Source organism: Bubalus kerabau, chromosome 19, assembly GCF_029407905.1.
Source record: "Bubalus kerabau isolate K-KA32 ecotype Philippines breed swamp buffalo chromosome 19, PCC_UOA_SB_1v2, whole genome shotgun sequence".
NCBI lineage: Eukaryota > Metazoa > Chordata > Mammalia > Artiodactyla > Bovidae > Bubalus > Bubalus kerabau.
The window spans coordinates 21,349,671-21,365,149 of record NC_073642.1 but is presented as its reverse complement, the minus strand read 5'-3'; the positions used below and the strand labels follow the sequence as shown (position 1 = coordinate 21,365,149).

The 15,479-nt window shown below is 47.9% G+C and overlaps 1 protein-coding gene and 1 long non-coding RNA gene across 2 annotated transcripts in view; one reads left to right on the top strand and one right to left on the bottom strand.

Moving 5' to 3' along the window:
* Window positions 1–3,360: 3,360 nt before the first annotated feature.
* Window positions 3,361–15,479, bottom strand: part of ABHD2 (abhydrolase domain containing 2, acylglycerol lipase) — a 107,321-nt gene continuing 95,202 nt past the window's right edge. Inside the window, exons 7-11 of the mRNA XM_055556592.1 lie at window positions 14,007–14,099; window positions 10,701–10,811; window positions 8,797–8,866; window positions 7,216–7,300; window positions 3,361–5,058 (exon numbers count right to left, since the gene is read on the bottom strand). Coding sequence (XP_055412567.1) covers window positions 4,862–5,058; window positions 7,216–7,300; window positions 8,797–8,866; window positions 10,701–10,811; window positions 14,007–14,099 — 556 coding nt within the window. The 3' untranslated portion in view covers window positions 3,361–4,861. The remainder of the gene's footprint in view (window positions 5,059–7,215; window positions 7,301–8,796; window positions 8,867–10,700; window positions 10,812–14,006; window positions 14,100–15,479) is intronic.
* LOC129634403 (uncharacterized) lies at window positions 4,862–7,600 on the top strand. Its single transcript, XR_008705608.1, has 2 exons — window positions 4,862–5,079; window positions 7,352–7,600. It is a non-coding gene; the product is annotated as an uncharacterized LOC129634403 (long non-coding RNA).

The following is a 15,479-nucleotide window of genomic DNA, read 5'->3' as shown; positions in this document are numbered from 1 at the left end:
GTCCACTGTCCTGGGGTCTGAGAACTGCCGCTGAGCCAGGCTCTGCAGCCTGCCTCTAAGGGCCACTTGTGGGGCTGGGGGTGCTTAGGCTACAGCGGCCAAGGCAGCAGGAGCAGAGAACACACAAGAGGAAGCAGCTTTAGTTTTGGACAGCATTCCAGTTCTCACTGCCTGCTCCCCTTCAAATACAATTTGGCAAAAGCTATCTTAGTATGTGAAGGGGGTTGGTGGTGGCTATTTTCTTCTGTATTTTTTTGGCCATGCTTGCAGTATGCAGGATGTTAGCTCCCCAACCAGGGACTGAACCTTGCCCCTCGCACTGGGAGTGCGGAGTCTTAATGTGGACCACCAGGGAATTCGCGGGGGCAGGGTGGGATGGGGGACACTTTCCTCTGCTTTGATAACATGCGGAGAAGAACACCTTTCCCTCAATTGCTTGGCCACTAAATGCCACACGCAGGCTTTTGCCACTTTTCATGGCTTTTGGAAGTATCCAAGTAGTCTTTGAACTACAGAGTGAGGCCAAGAAGGAAGAAAGACATCAGAGACATCAGGTGTTTGGCCAGTTCCAGACTGCTCTTAATTGTCAAGGGGTGGGAGGTGCCTAATGTAACATTCTCTGGTTTTGCTGTGGCTTTGTTGCAGACTAATACAGCAGGAGAATTTCAATTCTGCAGCCAAATAGCTTTGTCCTACCAGGGGATATTCTAGAGGCAAGTTAAGGCTTTCTGGGCAAAGAAAAATGATTCCAGCTGATATTGTGAGTGGACGCTGCAGCAAAATGCTTAATATGATAACTCTCCTGTCCTACCTCAGAGGACAAAGACCAGAGTTCTTTGAACTCAAGGTGATGTTTCAGTGATCTTCAGTGCTAAGTCAGAATCAGTGCCATGGGAAAAGAAAAGCCCTTCAGAGCTCAGACATCTGCTAGCCTGGCAAACACAAACAAGAACACGTGTATTGTTTCTCAGGCGCTGGCAAAATGGATCATGAGCCACACAGTGACAAAGAGAGCTCTCATTCAGATGCCAGACAGACAAACTCAACTATCCAGAAATCTCAGCTCTAATGAAGGCTGCAGTTTGAGAATGGAAGTCTGAGCAGGAAGGATTCCTGCCCTGGGAACGGTCAAGGCTTGCCCAAGTCTCACAGAATGAAGGGGATATTCGCTTTGTTCCAATGGTCAGCACCTGTCCCCGTCATGAGACCGCCCTCGGCACAGAAAGGCTACTGGGAGGACAATGGAGGCTCTGAAGAGAAGCTAGTTAGGGACACGGGGCTTGGGGCAAAATCAAGGTTCTTCACCAGCAAAGGATGAATGCAGTAGCTCACTCTCTCTCTCCAAGTCCCCTCAAGACAAGCCCGAAGCCTTGACTTATCTGTGTCCACTTACAAGGGCTGTAGAAGGCCAGTTGGGAATGTTCTGGCAAAGGATGTGTAAACAGGTGAAGTGGACTTGGAGATGGTCTAAGGTGAGGTAACCAAGGCTTAGAGAGGGGAAGAGGTTGCCCACAGACCAGTATGATTTAGACAGGAGAAGAATCCAAGTGTCCAGGACCCTGGTTACATTAACACCAAGTCAGGAGAGGATGCTCCTCTGGCAGGTATATTCCGATTCTAAGGTATGTGGGAAATGCTTGCAGGAGGTTCAAGGAATACAGTGACAACAAATAACTTTCTGTCTTCATTCTGCCCTGGAATCATTGGTACAGACTCACATCAGAGAAGGTAAGAGGTTTTCTTTAAGACTGTTAAACTCGCTACTGATATAAGTGCATCAAGAAGACTTGAGACCATTTTTCAAGTCAGATAATCCTAACTTGGGCTTCCCAGGTGGCTCAGTGGTAGAGACTTCACCTGCCAATGCAAGAGACACAGGAGACGAGGTCTTGATCCTGGGTCAGAAAGATCCCATGGAGGAGGAAATGGCAACCCACTCCAGTATTCTTGCCTGGGAAATCCCATGGACAGAGGAGCCTGGCGGGCTATAGTCCATTGGGTCGAAGAGAGTCAGACAGGACTGAGTGACTGAACATGCACAATCCTTACTTGACTGGGATCAGCTACTCACTGTTGTCCTCAAAACTGTTTACAGAAGCAGGGAGAAAAACTTGGAAAAATGTTGCTAGAAGCCTGTTTGGTTTTTTAACATGTTCTTCCAGCAACAGAATTATCTAGGCCATTGCAATTTATGTCCTTAACCTGATGTTAAAATATAATATGCAAACACTCTGAAAATTCAGCCTTGTGTTAACCCCAAGAGTTCCTCAGGAGCAAGAAGAGCCGCCACATTATCATCAGAAATGAACAGAAAAGCCAGGCAAGCGGGAGGGAGGAAAAAGCTGACCGACATATAAAGTGCTGCTCCCTTGTTTATTAGGCTTGAATGCCTCTGTGCTCCCATTCAGAAACAAACAAGAATTTTCCTGTAAGACGGCCACAGTTACACTCTCATTTCCATGCATGAGAGCCTGAAGCTCCAACAAAGGGCCTCAGTTGATTTCATGTGAGCTAAAAAGTGCCATTCAGAGTCACACGCTAAAAAGACTTCAGCTGTGCACGGCGCCCCACGGTCCTGTGGGGTAAAATCCGGTTGTCCAGCAACAAAGGGAATGCTCTGAGCCCTGCCTCTCCTCCGTGGGTCAACAGAACTGCCGGGCACACCAGGCTCCAGGGACTCCTGTCCCTGTCTCCGCCAAGTGTGTGACAACCAGACTGTTTTCTCCTCCTGAATGGAGCTGGTACCTGGCTGCTATATAGTTGAAACAGATCAAGGGATGTGTCCTAAGGCGAGTGAAAAGGAGCCTCTTGCTTCCTGGGATGGTGATTCAGCCCCGTTAGGTTATTGCTTCGTTTATCTGATTTCACAAAAAGTCTTGAGACAGGAAGGTAGGAGCAGGAAATATGACTGTGAATTTTCTCGATTACAGCTGTGGTTGCGGGTTGGAGGAAAAAGTAACAGAGGGGGAAGAGACGAGCTTCCAAATCGAGGGGCAGAAGATAAAGTGCCGATCTGTGCTAAAAGCACGTGAACGAGATATGCACTTGAAAAATAACAACCTGGGGGGAAAGTCATGACGATGAATTTGTGTGTGTGTGTGAGAGAGAGAGAGAAACCAAAGCCAAGTCGAGACCAGAGAAGCCTCAGTCTCTTCAGATAACAGTGGTCTTTGATGTTACCATTTAGGATAACCTGGTGATTGTCAGAAAACAACACATGACTCACGTGACTAGGACCGATGCCCAAACTACAACCACCTGTGACCGAGAGTCTGCACCCAGGCCCTCATATGGCTCCCTTTACCCCTTAAATATCCGCACACAGATCCACTATTAATATTCCTGTCTGTCCTAGAGCAAAGTAGAAGCAGGGGAAAAAATAATTTTTTTTTAAGTATCTAGGTCATTTCACTCATAATTCTGTTCAGTTCCAGAGAGCAACTGCTGATTATTTCAAAGTGCAGGGTTTTTAGATATTCAAGTACCACAGGATTGGAGGAAAGGAGTACTTGAAACACAGCGTGGGCTTTTCATTTGAGAAGACACACTCTGGAAAGACCTATCCAATAGCCTATAGACATAAGTTATTCAACTAAAAATCCGGTTTCCAAAATCACACCCTCTTCAGTTGAAAATCGATTTCTCCAAACTCAGATCCAACCTTTGAACTGTTTGGTATCAAAAGCCAGAGTTAGAGAGACTGGGTTAAAAAAATAAAATGAGTACTTTAAAAAACAAAAACAAACCACTTTATATGAAGTGAGGGACAGGAAAAAGAAAAAAAAGAAAGGCAAATGATGATATCGACATGCTTAGAACAGCTCCCGGGCTCCCCTGGAGAGAAGTTCTCTCAAACCTCAGTAAACTGAGTTTGTCATTGAACTTTAGAACTGGTAGTGATCTCGGCAATCTGCCTGGTCCAGCCGCTCCTGCATTTTACAGGTGAAGAAAGAAAAGTTCAAAGGGACTTGTCCAGGGTCATATAGCCAGTGAGAGGCAGAGGCAGGCCTGAAGTCTCCACCACCAGCCCAGGCCCGTGCTGAAACTGCTCATGGCTGTCACATCAGGGCAGGTGCATGCGACAGGCACTGCTGCTTCAGAGGCTCCTGGGAGCTACGAGATACCGTGAGCTACCAAGACGTTTCTAATTTACAGGCTCCGCACCATTGGGTTTCTCGAATTTGCCTGGTGATAAGGATCACCTGGGGCACTTGTCAAAAATTAAAATCCCAGGCCCCTTCCCAGCCCCACAGAAACACCTCCAAGGGGAGGGACGTGGGAGGCTGAATTTGTAATAAGCGCCCCAGGTAACTCTCATCGTCAGGAATGCGTAAGGGAGAAACTTGGCTTCTGACTGGAGGGAGTTTTGTCACATAAGAGGCCACACTCGCAGCAGGGGGCCCCGAGCGGAACTGAAGCCACAGCACGGGCTCTGTCTAGGGTCTACGCCCAGGACACACGCAACCGCCACAGCGCAACATCCATCCTTCCCTGCTCTTGGGGAAATCTGATGGGCAAAGCAAAACTGCTGTTCAGACACGCTTTTTAATAGGGAAACTAGATGTAATTGGCTTGAAAGCAATCCGATGCTGACACCGGACAGCAGGGTGAGAACCCTGTCGCTTGTCACCATGGCTAACAAATGCAATGGACAAAACCAGTAACTAAGCACAAAAATAGCCTGGAGCTCCCAGGGACCGCCACCCACTTCAGGTCGCGTGTGTGCCTAGTGGGTGGTCCCCGTTGATGGTGTGAGGTCAGATCCAGGTCGCTGAGGGAGATGGGAGACCTGAAAACAGCCGGTGAGGGATGAGAGTTCCAGAGGAGGGCGGCTGGAGCACGCCAGAGTCCGGGGGGCACCTCACTCCAGGTCAGCCTCCACCAGCTCCGTGTCAGAGCATTGCGACTTGTTGCGTTCCCACTGGCAGATGGCGTTGGCGTACTCCACCACCAGCTTATCCATCCACGTCAGGGGCTCGGGGAACAGCACGGAGCCCTCAAAGAAGCCCAGGTGGCCCCCGTGCAGGGGCAGCACAAACATGACGTTCTCCCGTTTCTCTGCAGGAGAAAGGCGGCTGAGTGAGTCACTGTCCTCTGACCGGCTCCAGGGCTGGAGGTGGGAGGGCGAGCTGGCCAGGGTGGCCCAGGCTTGCCCCAAGGGCGCAGGTGTCCCCCTCTAAGTGGGCATCTGATCTCCACCCCCTCCGCCTCGTTCACCAGCGGTGGGGGCGGGTGCTGACTTGATGGGGGCAGGCAAGACGGTGAGATCAAGCAGGTTTGGGAATAGCAGCTTAGTTTTGGGGCAGAACGGGCACTAGCTTAGGTTTAGTTGCTCAGTCGTATCCAACTCTTAGTGACCCCATGGACCGTAGCCCAGCAGGCTCCTCTGTCCATGGGATTCTCCAGGCAAGAATACTGGTGTGGGTTGCCTTTTAGGACATCCTTAGAACTCTAAGTGGTTCTCAAACTTGGCTGCCTATTAGAATCACCTGAATTTTTTTTTTTAATAAAGGTCCCTATGTTGCACCCAGACCAGTGAGATTCTGATGTGAGGGCAGGGGTGGGATGGAACTGGGGGTTGGCAGGTGAAAGAGGAAAGACCCAGGCATTGGTGTTACTAAAACTCCCAGGTGACTCAACCATACAGCCAAGTATCCGGGTGGCCAAAAAATTTCATTCGGATTTTTCTGCACCATCTTACAAATCTGAACAAACTTTTTGGCCAATCCAAATCACCCAGGCAATTGACTTAAAATATAGGTTTGGCTTTAACAGGCCTGGATTTAAGGAGCTGAGACTCTGCGGGTCTCACAAGTTCCCAGGTGATGCCGATGCTACTGGTGGGGCCCAGACTTTGAGGACGGATTCCTAACACACTCTTATTGACCAAAGAACCAGATGAATTCAATGCAGCCAATGATTTTCCACTACAGAACTTTATCTTGCAAGACTAAAACATAAAGCTGCAAGTTGTGTTAAAAGCTGCCCGAGCTCTCAACCTCACGTGATAAATGGTCATCTGAGAATTACAAACCTGGAGCTTGACTTTATGAGTCCACGTTTAAGCTAGTCCCACATGTGCTAGTAAAGCCATTACTGAAGACGTGCAAAAATGGGGAGCCAGGTGCATTCAGGTACCACAAAGAGCATCTGTCTTCCCAGGGGGACGAGCGACAAGGGGCCCCTTGCTGGCTGCTCCAGGCCTCTGAGGCACTTCCTGGCACCTGCATTTCTGGCTCTGCAGGGCTCTTGTCTGATCCCCTTTATTCTTCCCTTTTGGCTGCTATTTCATCAGTTTCTGTATGATAGCACGAGCGCTGTGGGTGTTACTTTAGATGTGCAGAAGGAAGCCTGTGTCCTCCTGCCGCTGCCAACGTGGCTGTTTCTGTGCAGGGAGCCTGTGGTTTGACAGGCGGTTGACAGGCGACAGCTTTTATCACATAACACACCTGCGACACATGCATTCGCTCTGAGTGGAGAACAGAGCTCTGTCTGGACATTGGTCCTTGGTCTGTTTGCTGCATTATCTACTCTTTAACTTGGGGTCATGAGAGAATCAGATGTACCCCTTTCCCTCTGGTTAACATGTGATGCTTATAAGAGGAAACAATCACAGAGGATGGGGCAGGGAGGTCTGGTCCGAGGGATCTGAATGACAATGCACAGTAACTGTGGTTTGTCACCCAAGTATTTCCTCTGCTTCCCTCTTTCTAGTTCTTTCTGTAGCTCCTACCTAGCAAGACATGAGGTCATGCCAGCCTGAAACACGACGGTATTCCCATGAGTGACCTTCTCTACTTTTTCAATGGCTTATATTTTTATCCTCAAAGTGGACAGGGAGGCTGGCTGTCACAAGAGGCAGCAGAACTGACTTTTTTTTTCCTTTTCAGGTCAAAGTTTTAAGTCTAAATATCTCTTTAAGTCAAGCTCTCAGATATAATGGAGTCACATCCCTGAGGCAATAATTTCATAGAATACCAGGGGACTCCCCCAAACTCTGGGTTGTGGTTATAAATGAGGATCCTGTCTCTTGCACCAGGACAGAACATGAAAGGCTCAACACAGGCTCTACCACAGCCCCAGGCCTATCAGGCTAGACTAAATAAGAATACTGCCATAAGATGCTCTGGTATCCAGGAGATGTCAGTGTGGTGAAGGTGACGTACTGTGGTAGTTTGCTGAGTGGTTGAGAGAGTGGCGGGAAGAAACACTTACCTGAAAGAGATTTTGGAATGGCTAGAAGACTTTCGTGCACTAAGGGGTCATCGGCTGCATTCACCAGCATGAGAGGTACGTAAATCTGAAACAAGGCAATAAAAGCAGGATTAAATGATCAATTCTCTTTTTTTAGATCCCGTTGATTCAAGGCTGAAATACACTACTGGACATGTTTCTGAAGCAAAGGGAAGAGGGTCGGTGTTCAGTCTGCTGACCTAATGGACTAAGGATGCCTTGTGCTCCCTGGCAGTGGCCGCTGGGATTGCAGCCCTGGCAGGCACGTACAGGAGCCGTGCTTGGTGTCCTAGGTGACCCACGTGCTCTGATGGAGCAAGGCTCAAGACTACAACACTCGCCGGCAACATATTTCTGATTCTCTTCACAGTGTCTCAGATTAGCCATATCTTTCAGAAAAACGACTTTACAGAGTTATGTACATGGTCATCCAATTTATGTTGTGGGGAGAAAGAAAGGAGTCTGCTTCACTGTAGACAAAGGAGCCTTTCTAGAAGAATCTGAGGAAGGAAAACAGGAGCAGGCTGGTAGATCTTGGGAGGCTCTTGGCAGCTGTGCGTTCAACATCCACTTTAGCAAAACAGCCAGTAGTGCCCTTTTTGTTCTTAGCGGAGGTGGTGTTGATGGGGGTGCTCAGATATTACTGAACAGCCATGCTCAGGAAGTGTGACGATTGGCTGGCTAACCTGGAGGCCCTGACATTGGCTCTGGACAGTTCCACGTTTCTGTAATGGCTTAAATGAAGACATGAAAAGCCTAGATGATGATGCTAAAGTATGCGGGGTGGCTGGCATGACACGATGGCAGAGCTGCCATTCACAATGATCTGCTTTAGCTGGGGGAGTAGTGGGCCAGACTAACAGGTGGACATTGACAGGGATAAATAGGAAGTCCTGTGTTTGAGTAAAAAGAGCAGTTGATCAAAGATAGAAAGGGAGACACTGGTTTGGTGGTGATTCAGGTTAAAAAAAAGCATAGTGGTTATGATCGGACACAAGCTTGATTTAATACACACAAAGTTCATCATCGCTGCTGACAACTCCGTTAATATAAACCAATCCACTTCGACCAAAGACATGCTTCTCTACCATTTGGATACAGAAAGACATCTGCTTTGCTCTGTGCTTGCCAGATCAAGGCAGGAATTTTGAGTTCAGTCCTGGGCACCACACCAATGAAAGACACAATGACCCAAAAGAGTCTAGGATTGTAAGAAATCTACATGGGCTTCCTATGAGGAACCACAGTAGGAACCAGGCTGGATGACACTATCAAAGGAGGACTTATGAAAAAAATGGATGTGGCAGTGACTTTAAGGGCTTTCACAACAGAGTGGGGAGCAGACTGGACTAAGGAACAGCTCTGGGGTTACTACTCAGAGGTCACAGAGCGGCAGGGCTTTGTTCGATAATAAACTCAAGTCAACAACTAGAGTGGATGGAGCCAGATGCCGGCTGAACTTCTACCAGGGAAGCTGAGGAGGGAAACTTGTTATACAGTGGGTGGAGCTGGGTGGAGTGATGCTAATTCTGAGATGTTGCTCTCTGAGTTGTGGCCACTCACCCTGTGCAGGTATCTCATGCAGCTTTCTTCCTCGTAATATTCCTTCAGGGAGTTGTAGCCGTGAAACTTCCTGGAACACACACACACAAGAAAAAGAAAAAACAACACTTGGAATAAGACTGGAATGCTGAGTTGATATATTACTGTGCCGGTTCCCACACTAACACATCATATCAGAGAATATACACAGGTACCAGAGTTAGCGGTTAAGAATACCCGGCTATGGCATCTGGGTTCAAATTCTGGTTCTGTCACTTACTATGTGAGCTTACACAAAGGGCTTAACCTTTCTGAGCTTCTCTCTAAGTGAAAGTCGCTTAGTCATGTCTGACTCTCTTCGACCTCATGGACTGTATAGCCCATGGAATTCTCTAGGCCAGAATACTGAAGTGGGTAGCCTTTCCCTTCTCCAGGAGCTCTTTCCAACCCAGGAATCGAACCCAGGTCTCCTGCATTGTAGGTGGATTCTTTACCAGCTGAGCCACAAGGGAAGCCCTCTCCTCTGTAAAACGGAGCTAAAGAGAGCAGCTTCTTCCTAAACACTCTCTTTTGGACTTAGAAGATAAATGAAATTTATGTAATATTTTTTTCCCTCATTAGTATAGTGTCTGAAAAGTGAAAGTGTTAGTTCCTTAGACGTGTCCAACTTCTTTGCGACCCCAAGGACTATAGCCTGCTAGGCTCCTCTGTCCATGGGATTCTCTAGGCAAGAATACTGAAGTGGGTAGCCATTCTCTTCTCCAGGAGATCTTACCAATCGAGGGATTAAACCCCGGTCTTCTGCATTGCAGGCATACTCTTTACTGTCTGGGCCACAACGGAAGCCCCAGGACAGTGTCTGTACCACAGTAAAGCTGCATGCCCCGTGGTAGGTGAGCGTGGGTATAATTCATTCTTGCCTGTTGAACATATCAGCAATTTCCATTTCCTCTGAGTAACTGGGCATATTCACGGGCATATTTCAAAGTTATTTGGTATAAGAAGGCTACTAAAACCTCATAAGGAAGGTAAGTACAGATCCCATGCCCTCAGGTTAATATCTATTTGGATGAACTTTAGGCCACATCTGAAGGTATCAAATAATCATTAAACAAAAAGGATGATGCTTTTAGAAGAAAATGATGAGGTCAGAGATCAGCTTTACCTTTCCAGGTGAGGCTAACCTCAATCAGAAACAACTGGTGCCAGAAAAGAGGACCCTGTCAAAGGGGTGACCTCAGGTGCCTGGAGAGGGTGGGGCAGGAAAGGGTCCCTGAGCGAAGTGGGCGAGGTTTGGTTTTACACTCAGAGAGAAGCGTCTTCATGCCCCTAAAGGAAGAGGCTCTGTCCATTTTTCTTGCAACACCTAGCTCTCTTGGTTTACTTTTGGTTTTTCTACTTTGGATCGAGACATGGGCAGGTACAAGTACAGAAATATTTCCTTCTCCTTTTACTCCATTGCCACATGCAGTTTATGTGACATTTGATCTCCATCCCAGAGTTGAGGACTATGGACAACTAGGGCGCACACACCCCAGCTCCCCTGTTCACGCTCAGCTGGGCAAGGCAGGAATGCAGAATGAGTGCTCAGAGCATCTTCCTATTTTTTAAGAGACATTAGAAATTTGGATTTCTCTGTGAAATCTTCAGGGTTTTTTAAAAAAACTTTTTGGCCATACTGCACGGCATGTGGGATCTTAGTTCCCCGAACAGGAATTGAACCCGAGGGGGCCCCTGCAGTGGAAGCCAGAATATTAACCACTGGACCATCAGTGAAGTCCTGAAATCTTCAGTTTTTAAACAGTGGGCATTAAAAACAAACAAACAAACCCTTAACACCAAAGTGTGCAGAGGAAACCCCTGGCGCTGGGCAGTGCTGGCCTGCCACCTCCCGCCTGGCACCCCATCCCAGGCCGTGGGCACACCTCATCACGTTGTCGTCAATCTGCATCAGAGATGTGGCTGTGTAGAGGCGGCTCAAGTCCGTGTCCTCCAGGCTCTGGGGTTTCTTCACATGGTCTCCAAAAAGAGCTTGCCTAGAAGGGGATGGAAAGCAAACGGAATGAGAAGTAGATGTTAAATCAGCACGCTGTACAATGAAATAACTTACTGTTTTGTCACTTACACCTCTGTAAAGCTGAAAAAAAAAATGTTTTTTAAAGCACATGATAAACAACCACGGCTGAGCCTGCTTCCTGGCCCAGAGGTAAGCCAGGAGAGAGTCTGTGACAAAGCAGATGTGGATAACTTAGAAATAAATCCCTTCAGCCGTCGGAATGTCCCAGAGCATGAGCTTGTTGACTTTTGAAGACCCAGAGAACGATGGCTATCAAGACCTTATTTTCCTTGTGAGGGGCAGCTAGACAAACTAAGGACCAGGCTTCAGCTAGATGACTATTTCAAAACTGGCCCTGCAGAGAGACCTCAGGATGGGCTGTGTGGCCTGGGGTAGGCTGTCAGCCAACCAAAGGCAGGGGTGGGGGCGCTTACTCTAAAGTTGGGGGCCCCCCAACTTTACACTGGTATTGCCACTGCTCTCTTTGGCAGAACCTCTTTCCCTTTGTGAGCTCTTCGTGCCACTTCACAAGGAAGATAATGATTAACCCATTCAGCACTTGGGCAAATCAACCACTTTCCAATATGTTAGCTAAAAAGTGAATGTAGGGACTTCCCTGGTGGTCCAGTGGCTAAGACTCCACGCTCCCAGTGGCAGGGGCCCAGATTCGATCCCAGGTCAGGGAATTAGATCCCACAGGCCAAAATGAGAAGATCCTGCATGCCACAGCTAAGACCCAGTGCAGCCAAATAAGTCAACAACAATAAACATTAAAAAATTTTCCCCATCAAACATTCACCTCAGTTTGTTTTTTATATAAAAAGCTAACGTATACTCCAAAGTGGAGGACAGGGGAGCCTGGCGTGCTGAGGTGCAGAGAGTATGACATGACTTAGCAGCTGAACAACAACAACATATCGGAAGACTAATCATTTCTAGTTAAGAAAATGATCCATCTGGAGAGGATGAGCGTAAAGACAGAGGTCATAGTGAATACATTTAGATGTCCATTCCCAGCGAAAGCTGTCCTTCACACAGCTCAACGAAGACTGACTGAGTTTGTTTTGAGGTTTGGCCCCACAGTGGGAAAAATTCATTATAGAAACTAAATGTTCTGGTAGCCAGTCACCACCTCTTCCAAAGGAAAGGAACCAACTTCTTAAAAAAAAAAAAAATTTTTTTTTTTTCAAAAGAGTATTAGGAAGATCATATACTTAAAGGATAGAATTCCCAATTTAAAGTGTGTCCCGATAAAACTAGAAAAAAATTTTAAGAAAGGAAAGATGATGCTGGTGGGGAAAACAAAAATTCTAATGAAGGATCCTGAAAATTTCGAGATGTGTGACTTTCTGTGGTAAGTTTAAAAAAACATTTAAATACACTGAGAGCACATTCAAAGGACTCTCCCAATTTGTTAAGAATTACACGATGGCCTTTCTGGACTCACTAATTAATGGCAAGTCTGGGCCCGGCAGCAAAACAAACGTTCCCTGGGAGGAGCTCACTGTCCACCCCAGAGGTGTGGAAAGCCAGACAGAGGCCTGGACTTGGGGTCTGATGGCCTGCTTTCACCCCTTGCGGATCCTCAGCAAACCCCTGGATCCATCCAAACCTCAGCCGAGCCACACCTGACTCGGAGCCCGGCACACAGCTGATGCTCACACACCAGGAGCTGAGCGGAAGGCCAGCCTGGGGCACGTTCGTCTCCGAAGGTCTCCGCCCACCCAGCACCACAGCCTGGGGATGCACCCGGCTGCCTGGCTGCCCAGGGGCCTGTGAGCACCACTCCAGCCCAGGTGCCATGGGAACCCCACCCACAGGAAGCCCAGTGGGGTGCCTGGCTGGCTGGACAGTACAACATTTTCTTTTAACTGCTGAGAAAAAGAGAATAAGAAACTGATCATTCAGACAGATTGCTTTTCCTAGGATGGCCTCAGAACCCTGCTTTGGGTACCTCTTTGAGTGCCCATTTGTGTACCAGGCTCTGAGCAAATCAAAACATGCCCGAGCCCTCCTGTGCTTTCCTGTTTGGTTCATGGATGCAGGATTCACACTGGGGGAGAAACAACAGAAAAACAACTAGTGGGAAGGAGCCGGCTTCATGGAGGCGGAGATCAGAGATGGACCTAAAAGGCGTGCGCTGGGTTTGGACAAGCAGAGGTGATGGGAAGAGGGTTGGGAGAGGCCAGGGGGCACGGGGGTCTCTGAGTGGCCCGCTCCAGCTGGAGGGGGAGGGAAGCATGTGGGGGAAGGGGGAGAACCCATATGGCCAAGGACAGTCACAGTGATGAAATCATCACTAATATTCCTTGAGTGCTACTGCCAGCCAGGGGCTGCTCTCAGCACTTGTCAGGGGCTAACGCACCAAAGCACTCTGAGCAGGAGATGGGCAGGCAGGGTGTGGAGAGTGTGGACACCATGCTTGGCGCCAGTGGTGGGATCCCCATCCCACTGCTGCTTGATCAGAACCCCAAGAGCCAGCAGAGAACGATTCTGGGTTCCCCCAAGCACAAAAGTCTCCTAAAGAGAAACATTCCTCCACAGTGACAAGCCACCCTCAGGATGGCCCTCATTTTTTTGTTTAATAATTAACTTTGCTTTTTTAAAATTAAAAATTAAAAAAATTTGGGGGGCTGCATGTGGAATCTTAGATCCCCGACCAGGGATTGAACTTGTGTCCTCAGCATTGGAAGCTCAATGGCTTAACCACTGGACGATCAGGGAAGCCCCAGGATGGCCCTCATTTGGGAAAGAATGGTGTGGAAATGGTTTCTCTTCCTTCTTGAATTTTTTGAAAAATATGGAAGCAGTATAGCTTCCATGGTTAATTTGGGAGCTTGGGACAAATTTGTTTCTAACCAAATCACAAAGCAGTCAGCAGAGAGTCTGTACCAACCCTGCCTCCTTTTTTTTTATCCTAGAGAAAGAGGAATTTTGGCGTTAAGTGAAATAAGCTCAGAAAGGCACTGTCTGGGGGACTTCTCTGGTGGTCCAGTGGCTAAGACTCCATGTTCCCAAAGCAGGGGGCTTGGGGTTTGATTCCCTGGTCAGGGAACTAGATCCCAAATGCTGCAACTAAAGATCCTGCAGGCTGCAATGAAGACCTGCTGCAGCCAAAAAAAAAAACCCCAAAAAACAAAGGTACTGTCTCCCGAGGGAGGGGAAGGTGCCTCACCGGTGCGAGAGAATAATCTTCTTCATGTTGTCGGCCATGAGGAAGTTGTAGAAGCGCCGGCACTGGTCCCACTGCATGAAGGTCTCCTGGGCCCTGGAAGAGCCACAAGGGAAGAGTGAGAAGCGGGGATCCGTCCTGGAGTGGAGAGGCTGGGGCTGCCGGGGGCAGGAAGCAGAGCTCCCGCCACTGGAGGGGGCTGGCTCCCTCGGCGGGAACCTGGGCTTGAACATGTGGTCCTCAGACTAAGGGCAGAGCCACCCGAACACTAAGTGAATGAACGTTGCTCAACGAGAGGCTCCGGCCCGAAAGGTCTCTGGGGCCACGGGCTTTGCCGGCGACACTCCTGACCCCTCTTCCGTCTCTTAGGTCTTTGTCACAGGACCTGCTTCGATTGTCATTTGAACGGTTTCTCTCCTTGGCTTTCTACCCTGCAAGCAAGTTTTTCTGGCTTAATAACAGGACTGTGCGTAGGGATGGGGTGTGTGGAGAAGATAAGTGCGTGACAAAACCTAAAAACGCTTCATTTTATCACTTTCGTGCGGAATATGTAAGAAATACAACAAACTAGCGAATAAAACTAAAAAGAAGCAGACTCACCAAATAAACTAGTGGTTATCAGTGGGGAGAGGGAAGGGGAACGGGCAATATGGGTGGAAGGGTTATTATGGGATTATACGAAATCATGTGCATGAAACTTTTAAAGTTAATTTTTACTGAGTATAGTTGCTTTACAATGTTGTGTTACTTTCTGCAGTACAACAAAGTGAATCAGCTGTATGTACATATATACACACAATTTTTTAGATTTCCTTCACATTTAGGTCACCAAAAGAGCATTGAGTAGAGTTTCCTGTGCCATTAGAGTAGGTTCTCATTAGTTACCTGTTTTATACATAGCAGTGTATATGTGTCAATTCCAATCTCCCAATTCTTCCCATTGCCCCTTCCTCTTTTGGTGTCTATAAGTTTGGTTCTTTACATCTGTATCTCTATTTCTGCTTTGTAAATAAGGTCATCTCTACCACTTTCCTAGATTTCTATGAATAGGTGATATTCTATGATATTTGTTTTTCTCTTTCTGACTTACTTTAGTCCGTATGACATTCTCTAGGTCCATCCACGTCTCTGCAAATGGCACTTGAAACTTTTTAAATTGTAAAGCACTGCTGCTGCTGCTAAGTCGCTTCAGTCATGTCCAACTCTGTGCGACCCCAGAGACGGCAGCCCACCAGGCTCCCCTGGCCCTGGGATTCTCCAGGCAAGAATACTGGAGTGGGTTGCCATTTCCTTCTCCAATGCATGCATGCATGCTAAGTCGCTTCAGTTATGTCTGACTCTGTGCGACCCTATGGACTGTAACCCACCAGGCTCCTCCGTCCACAGGATTCTCCAGGCAAGAGTACTGGAGTGGATTGCCATTTCCTTCTCCAGGGGGGTCACTAGACAGGTAATATCCCCACTTCCAGATCAGGA